Source organism: Cyprinodon tularosa, unplaced genomic scaffold (assembly GCF_016077235.1).
Source record: "Cyprinodon tularosa strain WSP-4 unplaced genomic scaffold, ASM1607723v1 ctg486, whole genome shotgun sequence".
In the NCBI taxonomy this organism is placed as follows: Eukaryota; Metazoa; Chordata; class Actinopteri; order Cyprinodontiformes; family Cyprinodontidae; genus Cyprinodon; species Cyprinodon tularosa.
Genome location: NW_024039214.1, coordinates 858,316 through 876,838, shown reverse-complemented (window position 1 = coordinate 876,838; position 18,523 = coordinate 858,316). Strand labels below are relative to the sequence as shown.

The 18,523-nt window shown below is 40.2% G+C and overlaps 2 protein-coding genes across 3 annotated transcripts; one reads left to right on the top strand and one right to left on the bottom strand.

Moving 5' to 3' along the window:
- The first annotated feature begins 1,567 nt into the window (after nt 1-1,567).
- LOC119794650 (zinc finger and BTB domain-containing protein 49-like) lies at nt 1,568-6,000 on the top strand. 2 transcript variants are annotated; one of them, XM_038302285.1, is made up of 3 exons: nt 1,568-1,724; nt 2,509-3,489; nt 5,255-6,000. In XM_038302285.1, exons 2-3 carry the CDS (start codon nt 2,514-2,516, stop codon nt 5,626-5,628), a joined length of 1,350 nt encoding a protein of 449 aa, XP_038158213.1. In that variant the 5' UTR covers nt 1,568-1,724; nt 2,509-2,513; the 3' UTR covers nt 5,629-6,000. The 2 variants fall into 2 exon arrangements, with proteins under 2 accessions (XP_038158213.1, XP_038158214.1); XM_038302286.1 differs by having other exon boundaries at nt 2,475-3,489.
- Nucleotides 5,682-12,154, bottom strand: fbxo3 (F-box protein 3). Its single transcript, XM_038302284.1, has 12 exons — nt 12,000-12,154; nt 9,802-9,891; nt 9,481-9,644; nt 9,290-9,404; nt 9,006-9,210; nt 8,876-8,921; nt 7,243-7,327; nt 7,053-7,175; nt 6,865-6,980; nt 6,685-6,792; nt 6,525-6,607; nt 5,682-6,437 (listed from the first exon to the last, which is right to left on the bottom strand). The coding sequence occupies exons 1-12, from the start codon at nt 12,089-12,091 to the stop codon at nt 6,300-6,302; spliced, it is 1,365 nt and encodes a 454-aa protein (XP_038158212.1). The 5' UTR covers nt 12,092-12,154; the 3' UTR covers nt 5,682-6,299.
- Nucleotides 12,155-18,523: the final 6,369 nt, after the last annotated feature.

The following is an 18,523-nucleotide window of genomic DNA, read 5'->3' as shown; positions in this document are numbered from 1 at the left end:
CATCATAGCAGTAACCATGGCAACGGTGGTCAAAACAGCTGTAATCTGAAACACGCTGCAGCTCATCAGCAGTTTGTTCCCTCCATCAAACCTCTTATCTGTTCTCCAGCAGCGTTGGACTGTTTTACAGATGATTAAACACAGAAACCCTCTGAGAGATGTTCTCCTACCTTTCAAGCAGAGCATGTTTCCCCTCCCTGTGTTCGTGGAAGTGGATGGGAATCCAAGCAAAGACAGAATAAAAAAACACAAGTTCAAATCTGAGTCCTCCCTCTGCTCTGCTCTGTCTCCCTCCTCTATTCCTTCACAATAAAAGCCTGCAGCAGCTGCTTCCTGGCCAGTGAAGCCTCATCTCTGATTCCCTTTAATGATGTAATCAGGCCAGGAATTTGGGGCTAACTATTCGTGCATTGGAAGTGTGAATTTGATGTTGTAGAGAGAGCTCCATTCTAAGTTTTGTTTTTGTACAAAAAAAAAATCACAAGTACAATTTATTTTTACACCTGTTCATATTCTTCATTACGAGTACACAAATTCTGTTCTAGAAGTTGCACATCAAAAATCAATCTCATTCTCAGTTTTGCTCTAAATGGTCCAGAACTATTGTTGCAAAACTATTTGGGTAATACAACTATTCCTTATGTATGCACACTAATTATGTTTTTGATTAAAATCCTTTTGCTAAATTGCTATGCCGTCCACCATATTGGATCAGTCCATTTGCTGCACATGTTCAGAAAGCTCCAAACAGACAGCAGCAAACCATTTGAATACAAACGATGACTTTTCAGACCCCTCTAGCACTTTGATTTCTAAAAAGCTCCTAGCGCCAGATCTGGCGTCTTTTTACTGCTACTGGAGACTTTGGAGACAACATCTAAAAGCAGCGAACTCTGCTCTCCAGAGCGAGTAGATTGGTAACCCCGCCTCCTGCTCTCCTCTATCTTGTCTGCTGTCATGATTCATGCAGCTATTATTTCATCCAAATGAAAAATGGAGAACAGATAAGCAGATCATGGCTTGTCTACAGTGAAAAGAAGGACTGGGTTATTTACTTTGGCCTTTTTGGAAACACAGGAAGGAGCAATCAGCTAAGTGAGCTTAGTGCTTGGAAAAAATCTTTCATTCCTTTAGAGACAGCATGAAAAGTCAGCTGAGTACAAAACATAGAGAGGAAAACAAGAAGAAAAGGGACAAGAAGACAGGGACACAACCTAGAACAGATAATGGATGTCTATTCTATTAACATTTCTCTATCTGGAGAATGGATCTGTTTTATGTGTTCTCATTTCAGAGGGCCCCCTGCCTGTCTTTGACTAGGGCCCCACATTTCCTATATCCGCCCCTGTACGTGAGCCTAATTAACTTACACGGATTTAGATTTTTTTATGTAAAAACTTACAATTTTGTTAACTTTACATTAACTTTTAAAAAAATAAACAATATTCGATAATAAACTGATAATAAAGGCGAAAACAGCTGGCGTATGAACAATGATTTGCCTAATTATCGCGCCCCAATCGGAGATCTCGCGAGATAGAAACTCTGCGCTGTGATTGGCTGCGCCGCGGGTAAACACGGAAGCGCAGTAACAGCCTTCTGCTCGGCCCATAGCAAATATTTACATTTAAAATCCCTTCAAAACATTTATCTACTCTGCTTTCAAGTCCCGTTTCGACTACGGTGGGTCGGCAGGGTCAAGCGGCAGGCAGCGGCTTAAATAGGTGGGTAAGAAACGGAGTTTAAAAGGATGCTTTTAAAGCATGTTAGCTAAGCTAAGCTAGCTGCACCGTTATTACACTGCAGCCATCTGGGAATAAAACAAAGACAGACTGAGGAGCTGAACTTGCAGCGTTAACCTTCTGATTTAGCATTTTAAATACAAAATGATAAATTAATGTGTCATACTTTTGCATCTGCGAACTGAAAAAAAATGCATTTATGAACTGAGACCGTTAATGCTAACAATGTTCTCCATTAAGGATAAATTAAAATAAACAGGAAGAAATTGTGAATCTAAAGGTAATAAAGTCCTGATAAAAGCCCTAATTAAACTTTATTGGACATTTATTATAAAAAAAAACATTATCCAACACATTTGAAATAGTGAAAAATAATTCTTTATTGTGCAATGTATAATTTAATTAGCATTTTATCATTTGATACCCTGTGCAATAACTGTTTCTCTATATTTGACGTCCGGTGCAATAACTATATATATATATATATACCACTGTAAACACACTCTGTATAAATGATGTATAATGATAAAGCTGTCATATATCTCAAGCACCTTTTTCTTCCTTTGGCAAACTTCTTCTTCTTTGACTATTTTGAGCTGATGGAACAAGTAAATTTCTCCACTGTGAGATCAATTAAGTCAATCACTCAATTAGTCGGAAATTTCAGCCCATCAGCATCAAAAACACATAGATAGAAATAGACTAAATAGATGTTTTTATCTGTTTGCTCAGACCAGATGAATAACCTCCTTCTGATGTCTCCCAGCACCGATGTCCGTCCTCATCCACACTAGAGGGGAAGCAGGCGGAGGGGTAGCCGCCCACCTCCGCTGCTCCCACTGCGGCCACCTGTCCAAGAGCCACGCCCAGCAGCTGTCTCACCTGGCGGCGTCCCACCCCGCCTGCCTGGACGACGTGGCGGTGGGCCGCCTGGGCAACATCCTGATGTACCAGAGCAGCGCGCGGCTCTTCCACTGCTCGGAGTGCTTCCACACCAGCCGTGACTTCACCAAAGTCTACAAGCACATCATCTCCCGTCACTGCATGGTGGATAGGGAGGGGGGAGGAGGAGGAGGAGGCGAGGAGGGAGAAGAGGAGGCTCCTGAAGGGAAGGGAAGCGGAGAAGAGAAGGACGAGAAGAATGAGTGTAAAAACAAGCTGAGCATTAAGGTGGAGGTGAAGGAAGAGAATGGAGAGAAGAAAGATCTGGAAGAAAACCAAAACATTAGGAGTCCGAAAAGGAGGAGGAGCCATGAGGAAGAGGAGGATGAGGATGCTCCTGAAAGTAAAAAAAGCTGCGAGGATGATGGGAAGGAGGAAGATGGAGAGAAAGAAGGGAAAGAGGGAGAGACGGGCGGCCCCGAAGGAGTAAGGAGCGGTGAAGGTGATGAAGAGGAGGAGAAGCAGAGTGGGGCTCTTGCGGGAGGGACCCCCACAGATGAAGAGAAGAAGTGCGTCCTGATGTACGACGGCGTCCTGTTCCACTGCAAGATCTGCGGCTGGAGCCACAAGCAGAAGTCGGTCTCCGTCAGCCACATCGTGCGCAAACACGAGATCCCCAAAACCTACGCCACCCACGCCCTGACCAAGAGCCGGGAGGTGCAGCTGGGCGTGGCCGAGGAGGAGGAGGGGGGGGGGCTGAGCGACGAGCTGTTGATGGAGGAGAAGAAGGCGACGGAAAAGTGGGTGGGCTTCGTCTCCCACCGCTTCGTCTGCCTGGTCTGCAACTGGAGGAGCAAACTGAAAGGTGCAGTAAGAGACTTCAGACCGTTTCAATAAAAACAGGGCTGGTCCACAACTTTGAGCGACAGCAGTGACGTTCAAAGTTTTTTCTTTTGCTTAAAAATGTTTTTATTCTCACCAATCATCCGTTTAGCACTTTAGTACCTGCTGCTTTAAATAAGCGGCCGGAATCACCGGCCTCAAAGGACATTCATTCAGCTGCTTAATTTTGTAGAATAAAAGCGGATCACGGACATGAATCTAAACTAAAATCATTTTAAATTAAAAGGAAGAGTCCGGTCTGGTGACCTTTCAATTATGTTCAGAATTGAAAGGTCACATTCACTTTATTCACTAGTGTAAAGTCGGACACCAATCGGGAGAATTCAGAAATGCAACGGTTGGAACGGCCGCTTCTCTACGACTTTAAGATTCAATTCAGGGTTTCTGTGCGTCATTAAAAATAATTAAAATCATGAGAATTTTTTTTATGAAGGCCTCAATTGGCAAAAAAAGTTATTAAATATGATCGCGGCATTTAAAATGCTTTATTTGGAAAAAAAAAACTGTATAAAAACAATTTCGTCAGATATTTAGTATATCAGATATAACTGGTTCTGCGCGAAGTTACAAAGTACAAATACTTTGATACTTTACTTAAGTACACTTTTTAGGCATCTATACTTTACTCCATTACTTATTTTTCTTCCTACTTCTCAATTCTTTTGATAACATTTTCACACAAGTATCTGTACTTTCTATTCCTTACATTTCTAAATCAAACGTTACTCGTTACTGTTGGCTTCGGTTTAATGTTTCTAAATCTTTATTTCCCGTCATGTGCTCCATCCAATGCAGATCATTGGCTCCACCCACATCTAGTGAAAACTAGTGTGATTGGATGAGTCATAGAAGGCAAACACTCATTGGTTAGCTAAAGGAAATCATCAGAAGCAAGCAGGTGTTCTTCAAACTGCTAACGTGAATTGTCTATGCCATGCTACAATGTGGGATTCAGAAAAAGATGTTGAAATGTCTGAAAGGTCGGACACAGGCGAGAGCGTATCGGGAGACGGAGACCAACAAGACCTCCCTCATCCTTGGCCCTATCTCAGAGAATTTATAGAAATAGTCGAAAAAGGGAGCTTTAATATTCATATAGTAAATGGCCTGAATTTGTTTACGTAGTTTTTGGAAGAAATTGACTGATCCAATATGGCAGACTTCTAATATTAAGACACACCCAATATTAGAAGTGTTTTGATGCCGTACTTTTTTGTTTTTAAACTGCAGTAGCCTTATACTTCTACTTAAGTTAAAAATGCTGAAAAGCTCCAGAATGGGGAAAATGCTAATTCCAACAAAAGTAGCTGGAAAATGAGGAATTCGGGACACGGCTGCAGTCTGCCGACGGTAAAGATGACGAAGGATTTTGTCGTGTTTTTTAAATAACCATTCTAACTATTCTGATGATTGATCAGTTTAAACAGGTCGTGACCTTTTTAACTTAACTCTTTAAAGCCCGATCCAAGAATAAAACAAAACAGAAAATTGCTTTTTTTTGGTTTGAAGTCCCATTTTTCTCCTAAAACGCGCTAAATAACCATAAATATTGCTCCTAATGTTTGACTGCTTTACTTTACAAACGGCGCCCCATATTTGTTTGCTACCCACCTAAATAAAAATAAATCCCATTTTTAGATTTCTTTATTAAACGAAATGTAATCTCTGGTATGAACAGCAAACGTTTCTGCTTCAGTGCAGCTTTAAGGTTCTGCTGGTCTCTGCAGGGTTCGTCCTCACGCACCTGGAGCGCTACCACGACTTGGAGCGTCCCTACAGCTGCAAGGACTGCTCCCAAACCTTCTTCCTGCCCAGCCGGCTGCAGCAGCACGTCCGCACCGTCCACCGACCCGGACGCTACGCCTGCCCCTTCTGCTGCTTCCGCTCCGAGTACCTGGGAGGCTTCAGGAGGCACTGCAGCCGCTGCAATGCCCGCGAAGGGGAGGTGGGCCAGCCGGCGGGAGGGGGAGGAAGAGGGGAGCTGGAGGAGGAGATGGAGGAGGAGCAGGAAGACAGGAAGGAGACGAGGGGGACGAGAAGGCGCAGGAGCTTAGGGATGCCGGTGGAAGAGGAAGAGCTGGAGGATGAGGACGATGATTAACCAGTTTAACGGGACCTTTTTAACTTTAACTGGAGAGCAGAAAAATATGAACAGATCTTTGAAAAGATTTTATTGAACCCAAACATAGAAAAAATCTGCAAAAAAAAAAAAAACAGAGCTTTATAGAAACCAGCAACCTTCAAACCCAAAAGTTCATCAAAATCATCACGCTGGCCTCATCTTACATCCTACAACATTTATATTTAAAAAAAAAGACTCAATATAATCTGTATTCCCCACCTAGAAATTATTTACTTATATTTTTTCAACTCCTGTAACAAAAAAAAGCATCAATCCTTATCAAAATGCAGCATCTGGAAAACAAATTCTTAGCTCAAAAAAAAAAAAGTGTAATACCAGGTTTGTCAACTAGATGGCGACAGACCCACATCACCAGACTTGGATCAGATTAGCTGTTTTCAAAGCCAACACAGAAGCTTGAAAGTGTTTTATAGTTGATCCTAGAGCTTTAGCTTCAGGAATGTTGTCTGGATCAGGAATAAAGATGTTTTAGACGATCTATGACGTGAGATGATGAATCTCTGCAGCTCTTCTTCACAAAAATCTAAAAGGAACCAAGAAGCTTTTCCTGAAAGCGCCGCACCCACGTGGTATTTGGCAACTGGAAGTTCAAGTGATTCAGTTTGAGTTCATGGCTCTACGTCTGGAGGTCAGGTGAAGCGGGGGCACCGGGAGCCCTCCAGGGCGGAGGCGCTGATGCCTCTCAGACCTCCTAACCTTCCTCTGCCTTGATCCCCGCCGTCGCCGTCTTCCCCGTCGTCGTAGGGAGTCGTGTGGCTGGTCGAAGCCTTTTGTTGCACGGGAAAAAAAACGAGAAGCGCTTTAACGTTGGGTTCAAAGCTGTGAGAGGAAAGCAGGTCCAAGTCGTTTCTCACCGTCCTAGACGCCGGCTCTCTGTAAGGAGGACAGACCATGTGGAAGCGAGGGATGGCCACCTGGAAAACCTCTTCCTTGTTGGCTAGAAGACAAGAAACCCATCAAGCAATCAATCACAAACAGGAAGTCAGTTTGCTGAAGGAGGAGAAGTGGCGCCACCTAGCCTGTGGAAGGTGTAGTGACCCTCCATGAACTCTGACGGCGTGGAGAAGGTGGTGCAGCTGGCGTACTCGTGCACCTTTCCGGGCGTCATGACCGGGAACTCTCCTGCAGAGAAACGGGGAGATCAGCACCTCGTACGGCCCAATCAGAACCAAGATGGAGGAGCGTGTGACGTACCGACCACGCCAGGACCCTGAACCTCCTCCACGTTTCCATCGGAAGTGGTGATTTTCCAGTAACGGCTGTCCAGCTGACAGGTGGCCTTAGTGGAGGCGCTTCTGGACATTTCTATCCTGCAAACAGATTTTTTTTAAAGCCGTTACGGCGCCGCGTCACCGGACCGGGTCTGTGTGGTGGAGCTGTACCTGATGCGGTAAGTGAAGAAGAAGTGCGGCGGGTGGACGGACGACAGCTCCGGGAGAAAGGAGGTAGAGACGGAGACGGTGATGTCGCCGGTGGTCGCCACGCAGCCTTTCTCGTGCGTGTACCTGCAGACACAGTGCTGGGTTTAATTCAAACAAACCTTCAGCCGTGAGGCTCCAGAGTCGGACGGACCTGAAGATCTGGTCTTTGATGATGGGATATTCTCCTGTAACCACGTTGTTGACGTAGGTGCTGAACCAGTCCAAGAAGCTGGAGCCTGAAAACGCAGATCAGCGTAACGGAGCATTAGGGCCAAGCTAGAGATTTTTTATTTTTAAATATGAGGATAAAGTCATAAAATTACAAGCATTAGGTCGTAACATTATGACAATGAAGTCATCATAGCGCAACCTGTTTCAGAAAGAAAGCTTCCAGCTCATAGTTGTTCAAAAAAAAGATTGCTAGCCTGGCTCTAATAATAACGTCGGAGTATTGGTGCCAGGCTAGAGATTTTTTTTAAAGTCGTAACATACCGAAAATAAAGTCGTAACATACCAAGCATTAAGTCGTGTAAGATTACGAGAATAAAGTCGTAACATACCGAAAATAAAGTCGTAACATACCAAGCATTAAGTCGTGTAAGATTACGAAAATAAAATCGTAACATTACGAGCATAAAGTCGCAGAATTACGAGAATAAAGTCGTAACATACCGAACATAAAGTCGTGTAAGATTACGAAAATAAAGTTGTAACATTACAAGCATAAAGTCGCAGAATTACGAGTATAATGTAGTAAAATACCGAAAATAAAGTCGTAACATACCAAGCATTAAGTCATGTAAGATTACGAGAATAAAGTCGTAACATACCAAGCATTAAGTTGTGTAAGATTACGAAACTAAAGTCGTAACATTATAAGCATAAAGTCGCAGAATTACGAGAATAAAGTCGTAACATACCGAAAATAAAGTCGTAACATACCAAGCATTAAGTCATGTAAGATTACGAGAATAAAGTCGTAACATACCAAGCATTAAGTTGTGTAAGATTACGAAACTAAAGTCGTAACATTATAAGCATAAAGTCGCAGAATTACGAGAATAAAGTCGTAACATACCGAAAATAAAGTCGTAACATACCAAGCATTAAGTCATGTAAGATTACGAGAATAAAGTCGTAACATACCGAAAATAAAGTCGTAACATACCAAGCATTAAGTCGTGGAAGATTACGAGAATAAAGTTGTAACATACCGAAAATAAAGTCGTAACATACCAAGCATTAAGTTGTGTAAGATTACGAAACTAAAGTCGTAACATTATGAGCATAAAGTCGCAGAATTACGAGAATAAAGTCGTAACATACCGAAAATAAAGTCGTAACATACCAAGCATTAAGTCGTGTAAGATTACGAGAATAAAGTCGTAACATACCGAAAATAAAGTCGTAACATACCAAGCATTAAGTCGTGTAAGATTACGAGAATAAAGTCGTAACATACCGAAAATAAAGTCGTAACATACCAAGCATTAAGTCGTGTAAGATTACGAGAATAAAGTCGTAACATACCGAAAATAAAGTCGTAACATACCAAGCATTAAGTCGTGTAAGATTACGAAAATAAAGTCGTAACATTACGAGCATAAAGTCGCAGAATTACGAGAATAAAGTTGTAACATTGTGCAAAAAAAATCATAAAATTCAGAGAATAAAGTAACATTACGAGAATAAAGACGTAACATCACGACAATAAATGATCGTAAAACTCCTGAAGCATTTAGAGCATCAGTTCAACCAGCTGCAGAACGTAAACGAAAACTAACCTGTGATGAACATGTCGATGGCGGAGGGATCCTGAGCCGTCTGATCCTGTTGAACAGAGAGAAATAAAACAGTCACAGTCCGAATCAGACATTTTATTCTGAAAGGAAGGCGAACAGGAAGTGCACACACAGGGCACGGGTAGAAGCTCTCTCCTTTCTTGCGTCCCTCGGCGTCCTCCAGCGCCACGTACTGGCTGAGGCCGGTGTGGAAGCAGAAGGTGAGCGGCAGGGAGCGCCTCATTCCTTTCCTGTGCTGGAAGCCTCCGGCCGCCGTCTCCACGTCCAGCAGGACCTCAGAGCGGTAATGGTTGGAGAGCGACATGCTGCCCATCAGCCTGACGAACCCAGAGACGGGCTGGTTAGACTGGGGTGTCAGACAGGGGAGGGAGGGGTGGACTCTGCGTGGATACTGACCCCGGGATCACCAGCTTCTGGCCGTTATGGATCCGGTAGGAGCAGCGGTAATCGTCGGGAAGCTTACAGCCGATCTGAGCCTCTATTTCGTCCAGTTCCCCCTCTGTGGCGCCATCTGAGGATGAAAACATAGAAATATGAAGAAAAGTTCAACCTCAGTGATGGACGCAGCAGCATCTGGGATCTGTTACCTTTGAGTGAAACGATCATCCGAGGACATCGCTGCTGCAGGAAGCTCTTCAGCTGCTCCCAGGCTTTCTTCAGCACCGCGTAGTGCTGAATGTAGCGACCCAGGTCCGAGTAGTAATGCTTGAAGAGGCCGTACCAGGACAGGCCGCGCTGCAACCGGTCCGCGCTGCACATGCAAACACACACAGGCCGCGGGCCGCTAGTGATGGAAGTTGTGTTCAACCAATCTTTTGGTTAAACCAACCAATCTAATTTTTACCCAATCTATATTTATGACATCGACACTGTCCGTTATGGTTGAGGGTAAATGAAAGCAGACTCACTCTGTCAGCAGCCAGTGTTTGCAGCAGTGACGTTTCCACAGTGGGTTGTGTTTGGACAGCTCATTGAGCCGCTTACTGACGTAGCTGCAGCTGCAAAGCAGAGGGTGGAGTTAGCCACAAAACTGCACCTTCAAGGTAGGTCTGAAGAACAGCTGACATTTACATGTTTATAAACTCAATAATAATGCTAGCATGTAAAATAATCCATAGCTCAGATTAGCAAAAGAAAATCACATCATTTCACAGATAAATCCAAGAAAAACAATATAAAAAAAATTGAGATACAAATATTTATTTACCTGAAGATTTGAGAAAAATATCAAAGGAGGTTCGACCATTTTAAATGGTAATAAGCTTAAAATGGCAACTTTTACCAATTTTTCTGATTACAAAAGCTTCAAAAACTAAAATGTTTCAGTCAGTGTTTAAATAACAACACTCTGGAAAATCTATTTCTACCACAAATAGATCATCAGCCTGAAAACAACAAAAAGATTAAGAGAAATTTTCCATCCTGGATTTGTACTTTACGATGGAGTGTTTTTTATTTTTAAATACAAGAATAAAGTCATAACATTATGAGAATAAAGATGAAATATTACGAGAATGAAGTCATCATACAGAAACCTGTTTCAGAAAGAAAGATTCCAGCTCATTGTTGTTTGAACAATTGTTTCCAAGTTCTGATACTGATAATAATTTGAGGCTAAAAGACGTAATTTTTCCTCATTTGTGGAAGACAAAGGTTCTGGTAAGAACAAGATTTGACTTTATTCTCATATTATTATACGTAATACAGAGGATTAGGGCCAGGCTAGAGTCATAAAATAATGAGTTGTAAAGTTGTAACATTACGAGAATAACGTCGTAAATTTACGAGAAAAAAAGCCAACGAGAATAGTCACAAAATTATGAGAATAAAGTCCTAAAATTATGAGAAACAAGGATGTCACAGTGGACTCTGGTTGCTGATTGGTGGAGCTGGTCAGCCCTCATCTGCTGGGCGGAGCTCCAAGCTTCCTTTCTGAAAAGGGTTGTGGTATGATTACTTTATTCTCGTATTGTTACGACTTTATTCTCTTAATGTTACGACTGTAGTCTCTTTAAGTTACGACTTTACTCCCTAATAAAAACATTTCAAATGTCTAGCCTGGCCCTAAAACTGTGGCAAATAATAGCGCTTGGACTACTTGACAAAATTAAAAACTTCATATTGATCTAATATTACGACTTATTCTTGTAAGGTTACAACTTAATTCTCGTTATATGACTTTATTCTTGTAACGTCACTACTTTATTCTTGTTATGACTTTATCCTCAAAATAAAAACATTGAAAGTCTGTAATCTGGCCCTAACACTCCGTGGTTAATAATAGCGCTTGAACTACTTGACAAAATAAAAATTTCATATTGATCTAATAAATCGGCAAACCTCCATTAGATGGTGGAACTAAAACTAAACTAGTAAAACTACCCACTTTTACTAAATAAAAAATATCCAAGCCGATAACTACTTTTGTTACAAACTGTGTTATTATTGATTCTTGTCTTTATAAAGTGAGTTTTAGTGGAGCAGATGTTCCTGATTGTTCTTTACTTCCTGGTGCTTTAGTCCTTATCCTGTTAAAATAACAGAGTTGTATAACAGCAGCTTAAAAATGTAAACAAATCTCCTTTGAACACAGATGTCTCTGCAGGAAGTTTTATTCTAGTTTTACACATAAATCCATCCAACCAGAGATCTATTCTCACTTCTGATCAGCAGTTAAACTGAAATATATGCAGAATAATTACTTCTTATAACAAAAATTCTTTCAGATTTACTAATTCATCCCCTTAACCTCAAACTAAATAATATCAGGCGTTTAGTTTAGGTCACTTAGTGAGATCCCAAAGGTAAACAAACTGCAGCTGTTAGCATAAAGCTAACTGTAAACAAGATCTTTATGTTTGACGTCATTTATTTTTCTCGGCGCTTAATTAAAAACCATCAGTTTAAGTCTTTACTCCGCGCCTGCAGTTTGTAACCAGCTGACAGTATTTAATGCATCATTATTTCGGTAGAAATCATAATAACAACAGCAGGTCCGCGCCAGGCTAACGAGTCCCTACTAGCTGCTAGCGTGTTGTAGTTAGAGAGCTAGTTAGGAAACAAGCTTTGCTAATTATCTGCTGTCTGTGTGCAGTCTAACACATACTGGACCAGGTCTCTGAAGCTCAGGTAAGACAGGATGTGGAGCAGCGGGTCCGAAGGCAGGAGATCCAGCTGTAACTCCGAGGATGCAGCCATTGTTAGCAGGAGATCCACCTGGAGCAGCGCCGCTGCACCGCCCCCTGCTGGCAGGAAGATGTAGCTTTCTGCACCTCATTATTCAACCTGCGGGTTTATTATAGGGAGATTGTTAGGAAGGTTAAGCTGTCTAACATTAGGAACAATATTTATGGTTATTTAGTGAGTTTTAAGAGAAATTAAATAATTAGTTTGTTAAATACATATTTTGCGTCAAACTAAATATTTAATTTGCAAATTAAATATTTAGTTTGGAGCTAAATATTTATATTTAGTTTGTTGAATACATATTTTTTCCAAACTAAATAATTAATTAACAAGCTAAATATTTAGTTTGTTGAAATGTGGAAATGAAGTGAATTGCTTTTAATTTTCTTTATTTGGAATAGTTTAAAGTCTGTTCTCTGGGACCCAGATAGAGAAATTTTAATAGAATAGACATATATTATTTGTTATTTATTTGGAGCTAAAAATTTAACTACCACCAACCTAGCTAAATATTTACTTTGTCAAATAAATATTTATTTAAGAAATTTAATATTTAATTTGCAAACTAAATGTTGATTTAACAAAGTACATTTTTGAGCGACACTTAATATTATCAGCGTTCTGAAGGCATTTTAGCAGAAGGATTTTTATGAAAAACATAATTAATGTGCACAAATAAGCTGCAGAATTCGAGGCAGTATTTCTATAGCGCCAATTCACAACACACGTCATCTCAGGGCACTTTCTAAAGGGCCTTGAGATCATCAAGTCAAATTCAGATTCAAAGTTTTCTATCTAAGGAAAACCAGCTGATTGCATCGACTCATTGACTCTTCAGCAATCCCTCACACTAAGCATGCTTGTAGCGACAGTGGAGAGGAAAAACTCCCTTTAAACAGGAAGAAACCTCCAGCAGAACCAGGCCATTTTTGTGATAGAAATACAAAAGGAAAAAGCAATATTGACATCGAACTCATCTGTTCTCAAAGTCAATGTAGAAACTGAGAGGATAGATCTGCTATGAGAACAAGTCAAAGCATGGAGGCTCCAGTGGTGTAGACAACCAGACCTGGACCTGAAGCTCCTAAGATCAAAACTTCGTAGGATTTTGGTTTTTGTTAAAGCATTGGCTTGTCAAGTTATATAGAAACTCACTCTGATTCCTGCTGAAAGCCTTAATTTATCTCCAAAATTAATCTAGACATGAAGGAGATGAACAGATCAAAGTGTGGAGGGTCTAGTGGTGCAGAGGTCCAGTTAACCAGACCTGGATCAGAAGGTTATAGGATCGAATCCTGCTGATACTTATTGGATTTTAGCCACCATTATTATCAAGGTTAATGTAGAAACTGAGAGGTTAGATCTGCTAAGAGAACAGCCTGAAGTGTCATTGTGATTGGCTTTCAAATGAGACTTACTTATACTTCAAAACAGAAGTATAGTCTTTTTTCATTCACTGTAAAAGTGAAAACAAAAAGATAAATGTGCCTGGAAAACATTTATCACAGAATTGTATAAATCAAGATTTTTATGCAATTCTGGGTTTCTAATCAAAAGTATGTCAGAGCTTTTAGGAGGAAGGTGGTTCATCTGCCTTGGTAGCTCAGAGAGAAGAGATGCTGGCTTAGAAACAGAAACAACCTAATAATAAATAATAATAATAATAAAAATTGTCCCATTTTTCTGGCAAGAACTTTCCAGTCCAGATAAAGCTGTTAAAGTTGTCTAAAGTGTATACTTGTTTGTTGTATATGCATCAATGTAATAAAGATGGGTTACATCTGTTAATAAGTCATGTTGTAGTATAATGCAAGTTGTCATCAAAAAGATAAATCCACCGCGAGAAGAGGTTCAAGCGTGACAGGGCCTGTGGTGTGATTGTTAAAGCATCAGCTCTGAAAGTAGAAGCTCATGAGTTCAAATCCCTCAGAAGTGAACTTAATATTTTTCTAACAACTGTAGAAGAAGAAACAAAAAGATAAATGCGCCCGGAGAAAAGTCCAAATGTCCGCAAATGTGGCATTGATGTTAAAGCCTTGACTTTAAAACTAGAAACTCATGGGTTCAAATCCCACTATTATCTTTTTCCAACAACTGTAGAAGTAGAAACAAAAAGATAAATGCGCCCGGAGAAAAGTCCAAAGTGTGACAGGTGTCATAGCAGAGTGGGATTGTCTGCGACCGTAAGGCGCCAGTGGTGCAGAGTCTGAGTTCAATTCCATCTGTGGTTGACGGAGCCTGGAACTACCCACTGCGGTGGGTCGGGGAGGGGGCCGTGTCCCCTCCCTGTTTCCATGACAATAACTGGAGGGGGTTATACATCAGCAAACAAAATCTGACTAGAAATTTTAAAGACAGTCAAAAAACTTCCAAGGTTATGTTTGTAAAATACTAACAGAAGTTTTATTTAACAAAACCTCAAAACGACCATTTACTACATTACTTAAGAACAGATTTACTTCATTGCACTACTGTTGTTGGTGTTTTAGACATGTAACCTTGGCATTTTACTGCCTCCAGTTACATGACTTAAGTGAAAGATTATGTTTCTAAAATACAGTAATGACCATATACAAGTTAAAGTATTGTTATACTTTTGACAACTTGAGTACAAATAAAACAATACTGAAAGAAATCTTTATTAAGAAACTTAATGAATTCTTAATTAATGTAACTTATTATTGTAGTATAATGCAAGTGGTCAATTTCAAGTTTTGTCAAGAAAGACAAATGTTAGTATTTTAGAAAATTAACCTTAGAATTTTTTTGTTGTTAAAATTTCTAGTCAGACATTGTTTGCTGGTGTATAACCCCCTCCAGTTATTGTCATGGAAACAGGGAGGGGACACGGCCCCCTTCCCCGACCCACCGCAGTGGGTAGTTCCAGGCTACATCAACCACAGATGGAATTGAACTCAGACTCTGCACCACTGGCGCCTTACAGTCGCAGACAATCCCACTCTGCTTTGACACCTGTCACACTTTGGACTTTTCTCCGGGCGCATTTATCTTTTTGTTTCTACTTCTGCAATTGTTGGGAAAAGATAATAGTGGGATTTGAACCCATTATCTTCTAGTTTCAAAGTCAAGGCTTTAACATCAATGCCACAATTGTGGACATTTGGTCTTTTCTCCGGGCGCATTTATCTTTTTGTTTCTACAGTTGCTGGAAAAAGACAGCAGGGGGATTTGAACCCATGATCTTCTAGTTTTAAAGTCAAGGCTTTAACATCAATGCCACCATTGTGGACATTTGGACTTTTCTCCGGGCGCATTTATCGTTTTGTTTCTTCTTCTACAGTTGTTAGAAAAGGAGAATAGTGAATTTTGAACCCATGACTTCTAGTTTTAGAGTGAATGTTTTAGCATCAATGCCACATTTTTGGACAGTTGGACTTCTCTACAGGTGGATATATCTTTTTGTTTCTTCTACAGTTAGAAAAGGACAGTAGTTGGATTTGAGGCCCATGGGCTTACCAACCACACCACAGGCCCTGTCTCTCTACGCTCCTCTTCTCGTATTTATCTTTTTGTTTTCAATTTTCACTCCAAAAACCAATCTGGATTTTATATATATAGGGATTCTAGGTGTTATAATGTTGAATTTCATGAATCGGAAAATTTAAATAACCCTTTTACCCTATGTATTCACTATAGCTCTGGAGAATTTCAATTGTGAAGTCCTATGGAAGTCTTCATAATGGTTGTTAATTGCAGATTTATCTAATATGGCCGTTTCTCAGTTGACAAAAACAGGAGTACAGTCTAGAAGGTCTGGATCCGGGGGGAAAATCCAGGAGGAAATCTTGGTCAAATGGAACAGAAGCGTACTGATGACATCACCACACATTCAGCTCCTCTGGAGCTGCATTTCAAATCAGGTTATTAATAGTCTCTAGATAATCATAAATTCTTACTTTATTGGGGGAATAATAATGAACACACTCAGAAACACAGATCACAGCCAGGACACGGGCCACGGCCCCCTCCCATGACCCACCACAGTGGGAATTCCAGGCTACATCAACCACAGATGGAATTGAACTCAGACTCTGCACCACTGGCGCCTTACAGTCACAGACAATCCCACTCTGCTATGACACCTGTCACACTTTGGACTTTTCTCCGGGCGCATTTATCTTCTTGTTTCTTCTTCTACTGTCGTTAGAAACCAGGAGTTGAACTCAGGATGCATTAAACTCTAAGCCAGCATCTCTTCTCTCTGAGCTACCAAGGCAGATGAGCCACCTTCCTCTTAAAAGCTCTGACATACTTTAGATTAGAAACCCAGAATTGCATAAAATTCTTGATTTATACAATTCTGTGATAAATGTTTTACTTCTGTTTTGAAGTATAAGTAAGTCTCATTTGAAAGCCAATCACAATGACACTTCAGCCTGTTCTCTTAGCAGATCTAACCTCTCAGTTTCTATATTAACCGTGATAATAATGGTGGCTAAAATCCAATAAGTATCAGCAGGATTTCATCCTATAACCTTCTGATCCAGGTCTGGTTAACTGGACCTCTGCACCACTATACCCTGCACACTTTGATCTGTTTGTGTAACACATTCATCTCCTTCATGTATAGATTAACTTTCTAGATAAATAAAGACTTTCAGCAGGAATCAGATTCAGGACCTTCATTGATAACCCCCAGATTCCACATACTCCGTCAGCGCTCCGCCCCGCTGACGTACGTCGTGCGGAGCGCTTATCTTTCTTGGAAATCAATGAGAGCTGTTCAGCATCCACCGCTACTCCTCCGCACGTCTCCGTCCACGTCCACCGACAAATTACGGAGCCGAGCGATTTTTTGCGGTTCGTCAAATTAAAATATAGCAGCAACAGATCGGTGACTAGAAATTATAGCACAATTCTTATATATATATATATATATATATATATATATATATATATATATATATATATATATATATATATATATATATATATATATATATATATATATATATATATATATATATATATATATATATATATACATATAAAAAAAACTAACACCATTTATTTAAATGATTGGATCCAAACTATTGGTTATTCACCAACCAGGAAGCAGATTTCTCATCTCCATCAAAATATTTATTTTATACCGAGGGACTTAAAGTTTAATCAAATCCATTTAAAAGAAACTTCTTATTACAGGAATGAAAAGAGATGCTGAGTTTGGGAGTAGAGAACAAGTTCATTTAAAAAAAGCAGTTTTGAATTATCCTTATCCCCGTTACAAAAATCTACAAAAATATATTTATATATTTGGGCAGAAAACTGAACATATGCTGGATGATGGTGGGATTTTTTTAATATGTCATATTAAATTAAGCGCTCACAGGGTTCATACAGGAATGAGTGACTCTAATTTAATCCTATTTTAATGCTATTAGAAATGATTTTAATGCCATCAACAAGAACCATGTACACAAGTTATTAGTGTCCATGAAATATGAAGGAGCTGTAAGCACAGTTCCATGACTCCTGTATGTATGTAAGCACACACACACACATATATACGTATATATATATCCTCTAGCTTTTTCTCCGCCTCGAGCTTCCTTTCCGAACATACGGCTTTATGACCAGTTCCACGCAAATTAATAGCGATATAATATATCGGACGAAATTTTTTTATAAGCATTTTTTATTAAAGAATTATAAATACTTCGATAAACATATTGAAATAATTTTTGTGCCAATTAAGGCCTTGATTTAAAGAAAAAATGAATGAATTGTAATTATTTTTAATGATCCGCGGAAACCCTGGTTCATCTCGCGCATGCCCTCTACCATCTCCAAGAAACTCAGAGCGGAGCGGACGGGAGCCACAGCGGAGGATGTATGCTTTGCTTTGCGCAGGCGGTCTGGAGCGCAGCGGGGCGGAGCGCTGACGGAGTATGTGGGATTTCAGGGTAAGATTGCTGATCTTAACATTAACTGTTCTTGAAATATGTTTATATTATTAAACAAATCCTTCTGGTCTCCCTGAGGAATTTCTCTTCCAAATCCTCATTTTCTCCAAAGCATCAGCTTCAGAACCCAGAGGTCCAAGCAGAGCTGGTTCTACAGCTGGTTCTGATGCTGATCCCACTGCTCCACAGCTTCTAGTTAGGTTGGATCTTCTGCTCTGGATTCACTCCACTAGCAGATGGTCAGACCAGAACATCTTCACCTTCAGAAGCAGAAAGATCTGATTCTAAACAGATTCATCATCAGAACCAGAACTGGATCCTTTCTTCATCTCTACATCTTAAACTAGGAAGGTCCAACACTGTCAGCAGTTCTGGTTCCGATCAGCTGGGATTTCTCTGCAGAGTCATTAAATACATGGAAATATCTGCAAATAGGTCTATTTATGATCAATTAAAACATTTATTTTCAGCTGGTGGAAAAAATAAAATAAAAAGACAATTAGAAACATTGAAAAAA

Bases quoted from the DNA above. Each gene is read 5' to 3' on its own strand.
- fbxo3 (XM_038302284.1), bottom strand. From the start codon at position 12,091: ATGGCTGCATCCTCGGAGTTACAGCTGGATCTCCTGCCTTCGGACCCG. The intron at 9,645-9,801 runs GTGAGTCTGCTT...TTGCATGTGCAG, and splicing joins AAACACTGGCTGCTGACAGA to CGCGGACCGGTTGCAGCGCG. The intron at 6,793-6,864 runs GTACGTCACACG...GTTTCTCTGCAG, and splicing joins TCAGGGTCCTGGCGTGGTCG to GAGAGTTCCCGGTCATGACG.
- LOC119794650 (XM_038302285.1), top strand. From the start codon at position 2,514: ATGTCCGTCCTCATCCACACTAGAGGGGAAGCAGGCGGAGGGGTAGCC. The intron at 3,490-5,254 runs GTGCAGTAAGAG...TGGTCTCTGCAG, and splicing joins CTGGAGGAGCAAACTGAAAG to GGTTCGTCCTCACGCACCTG.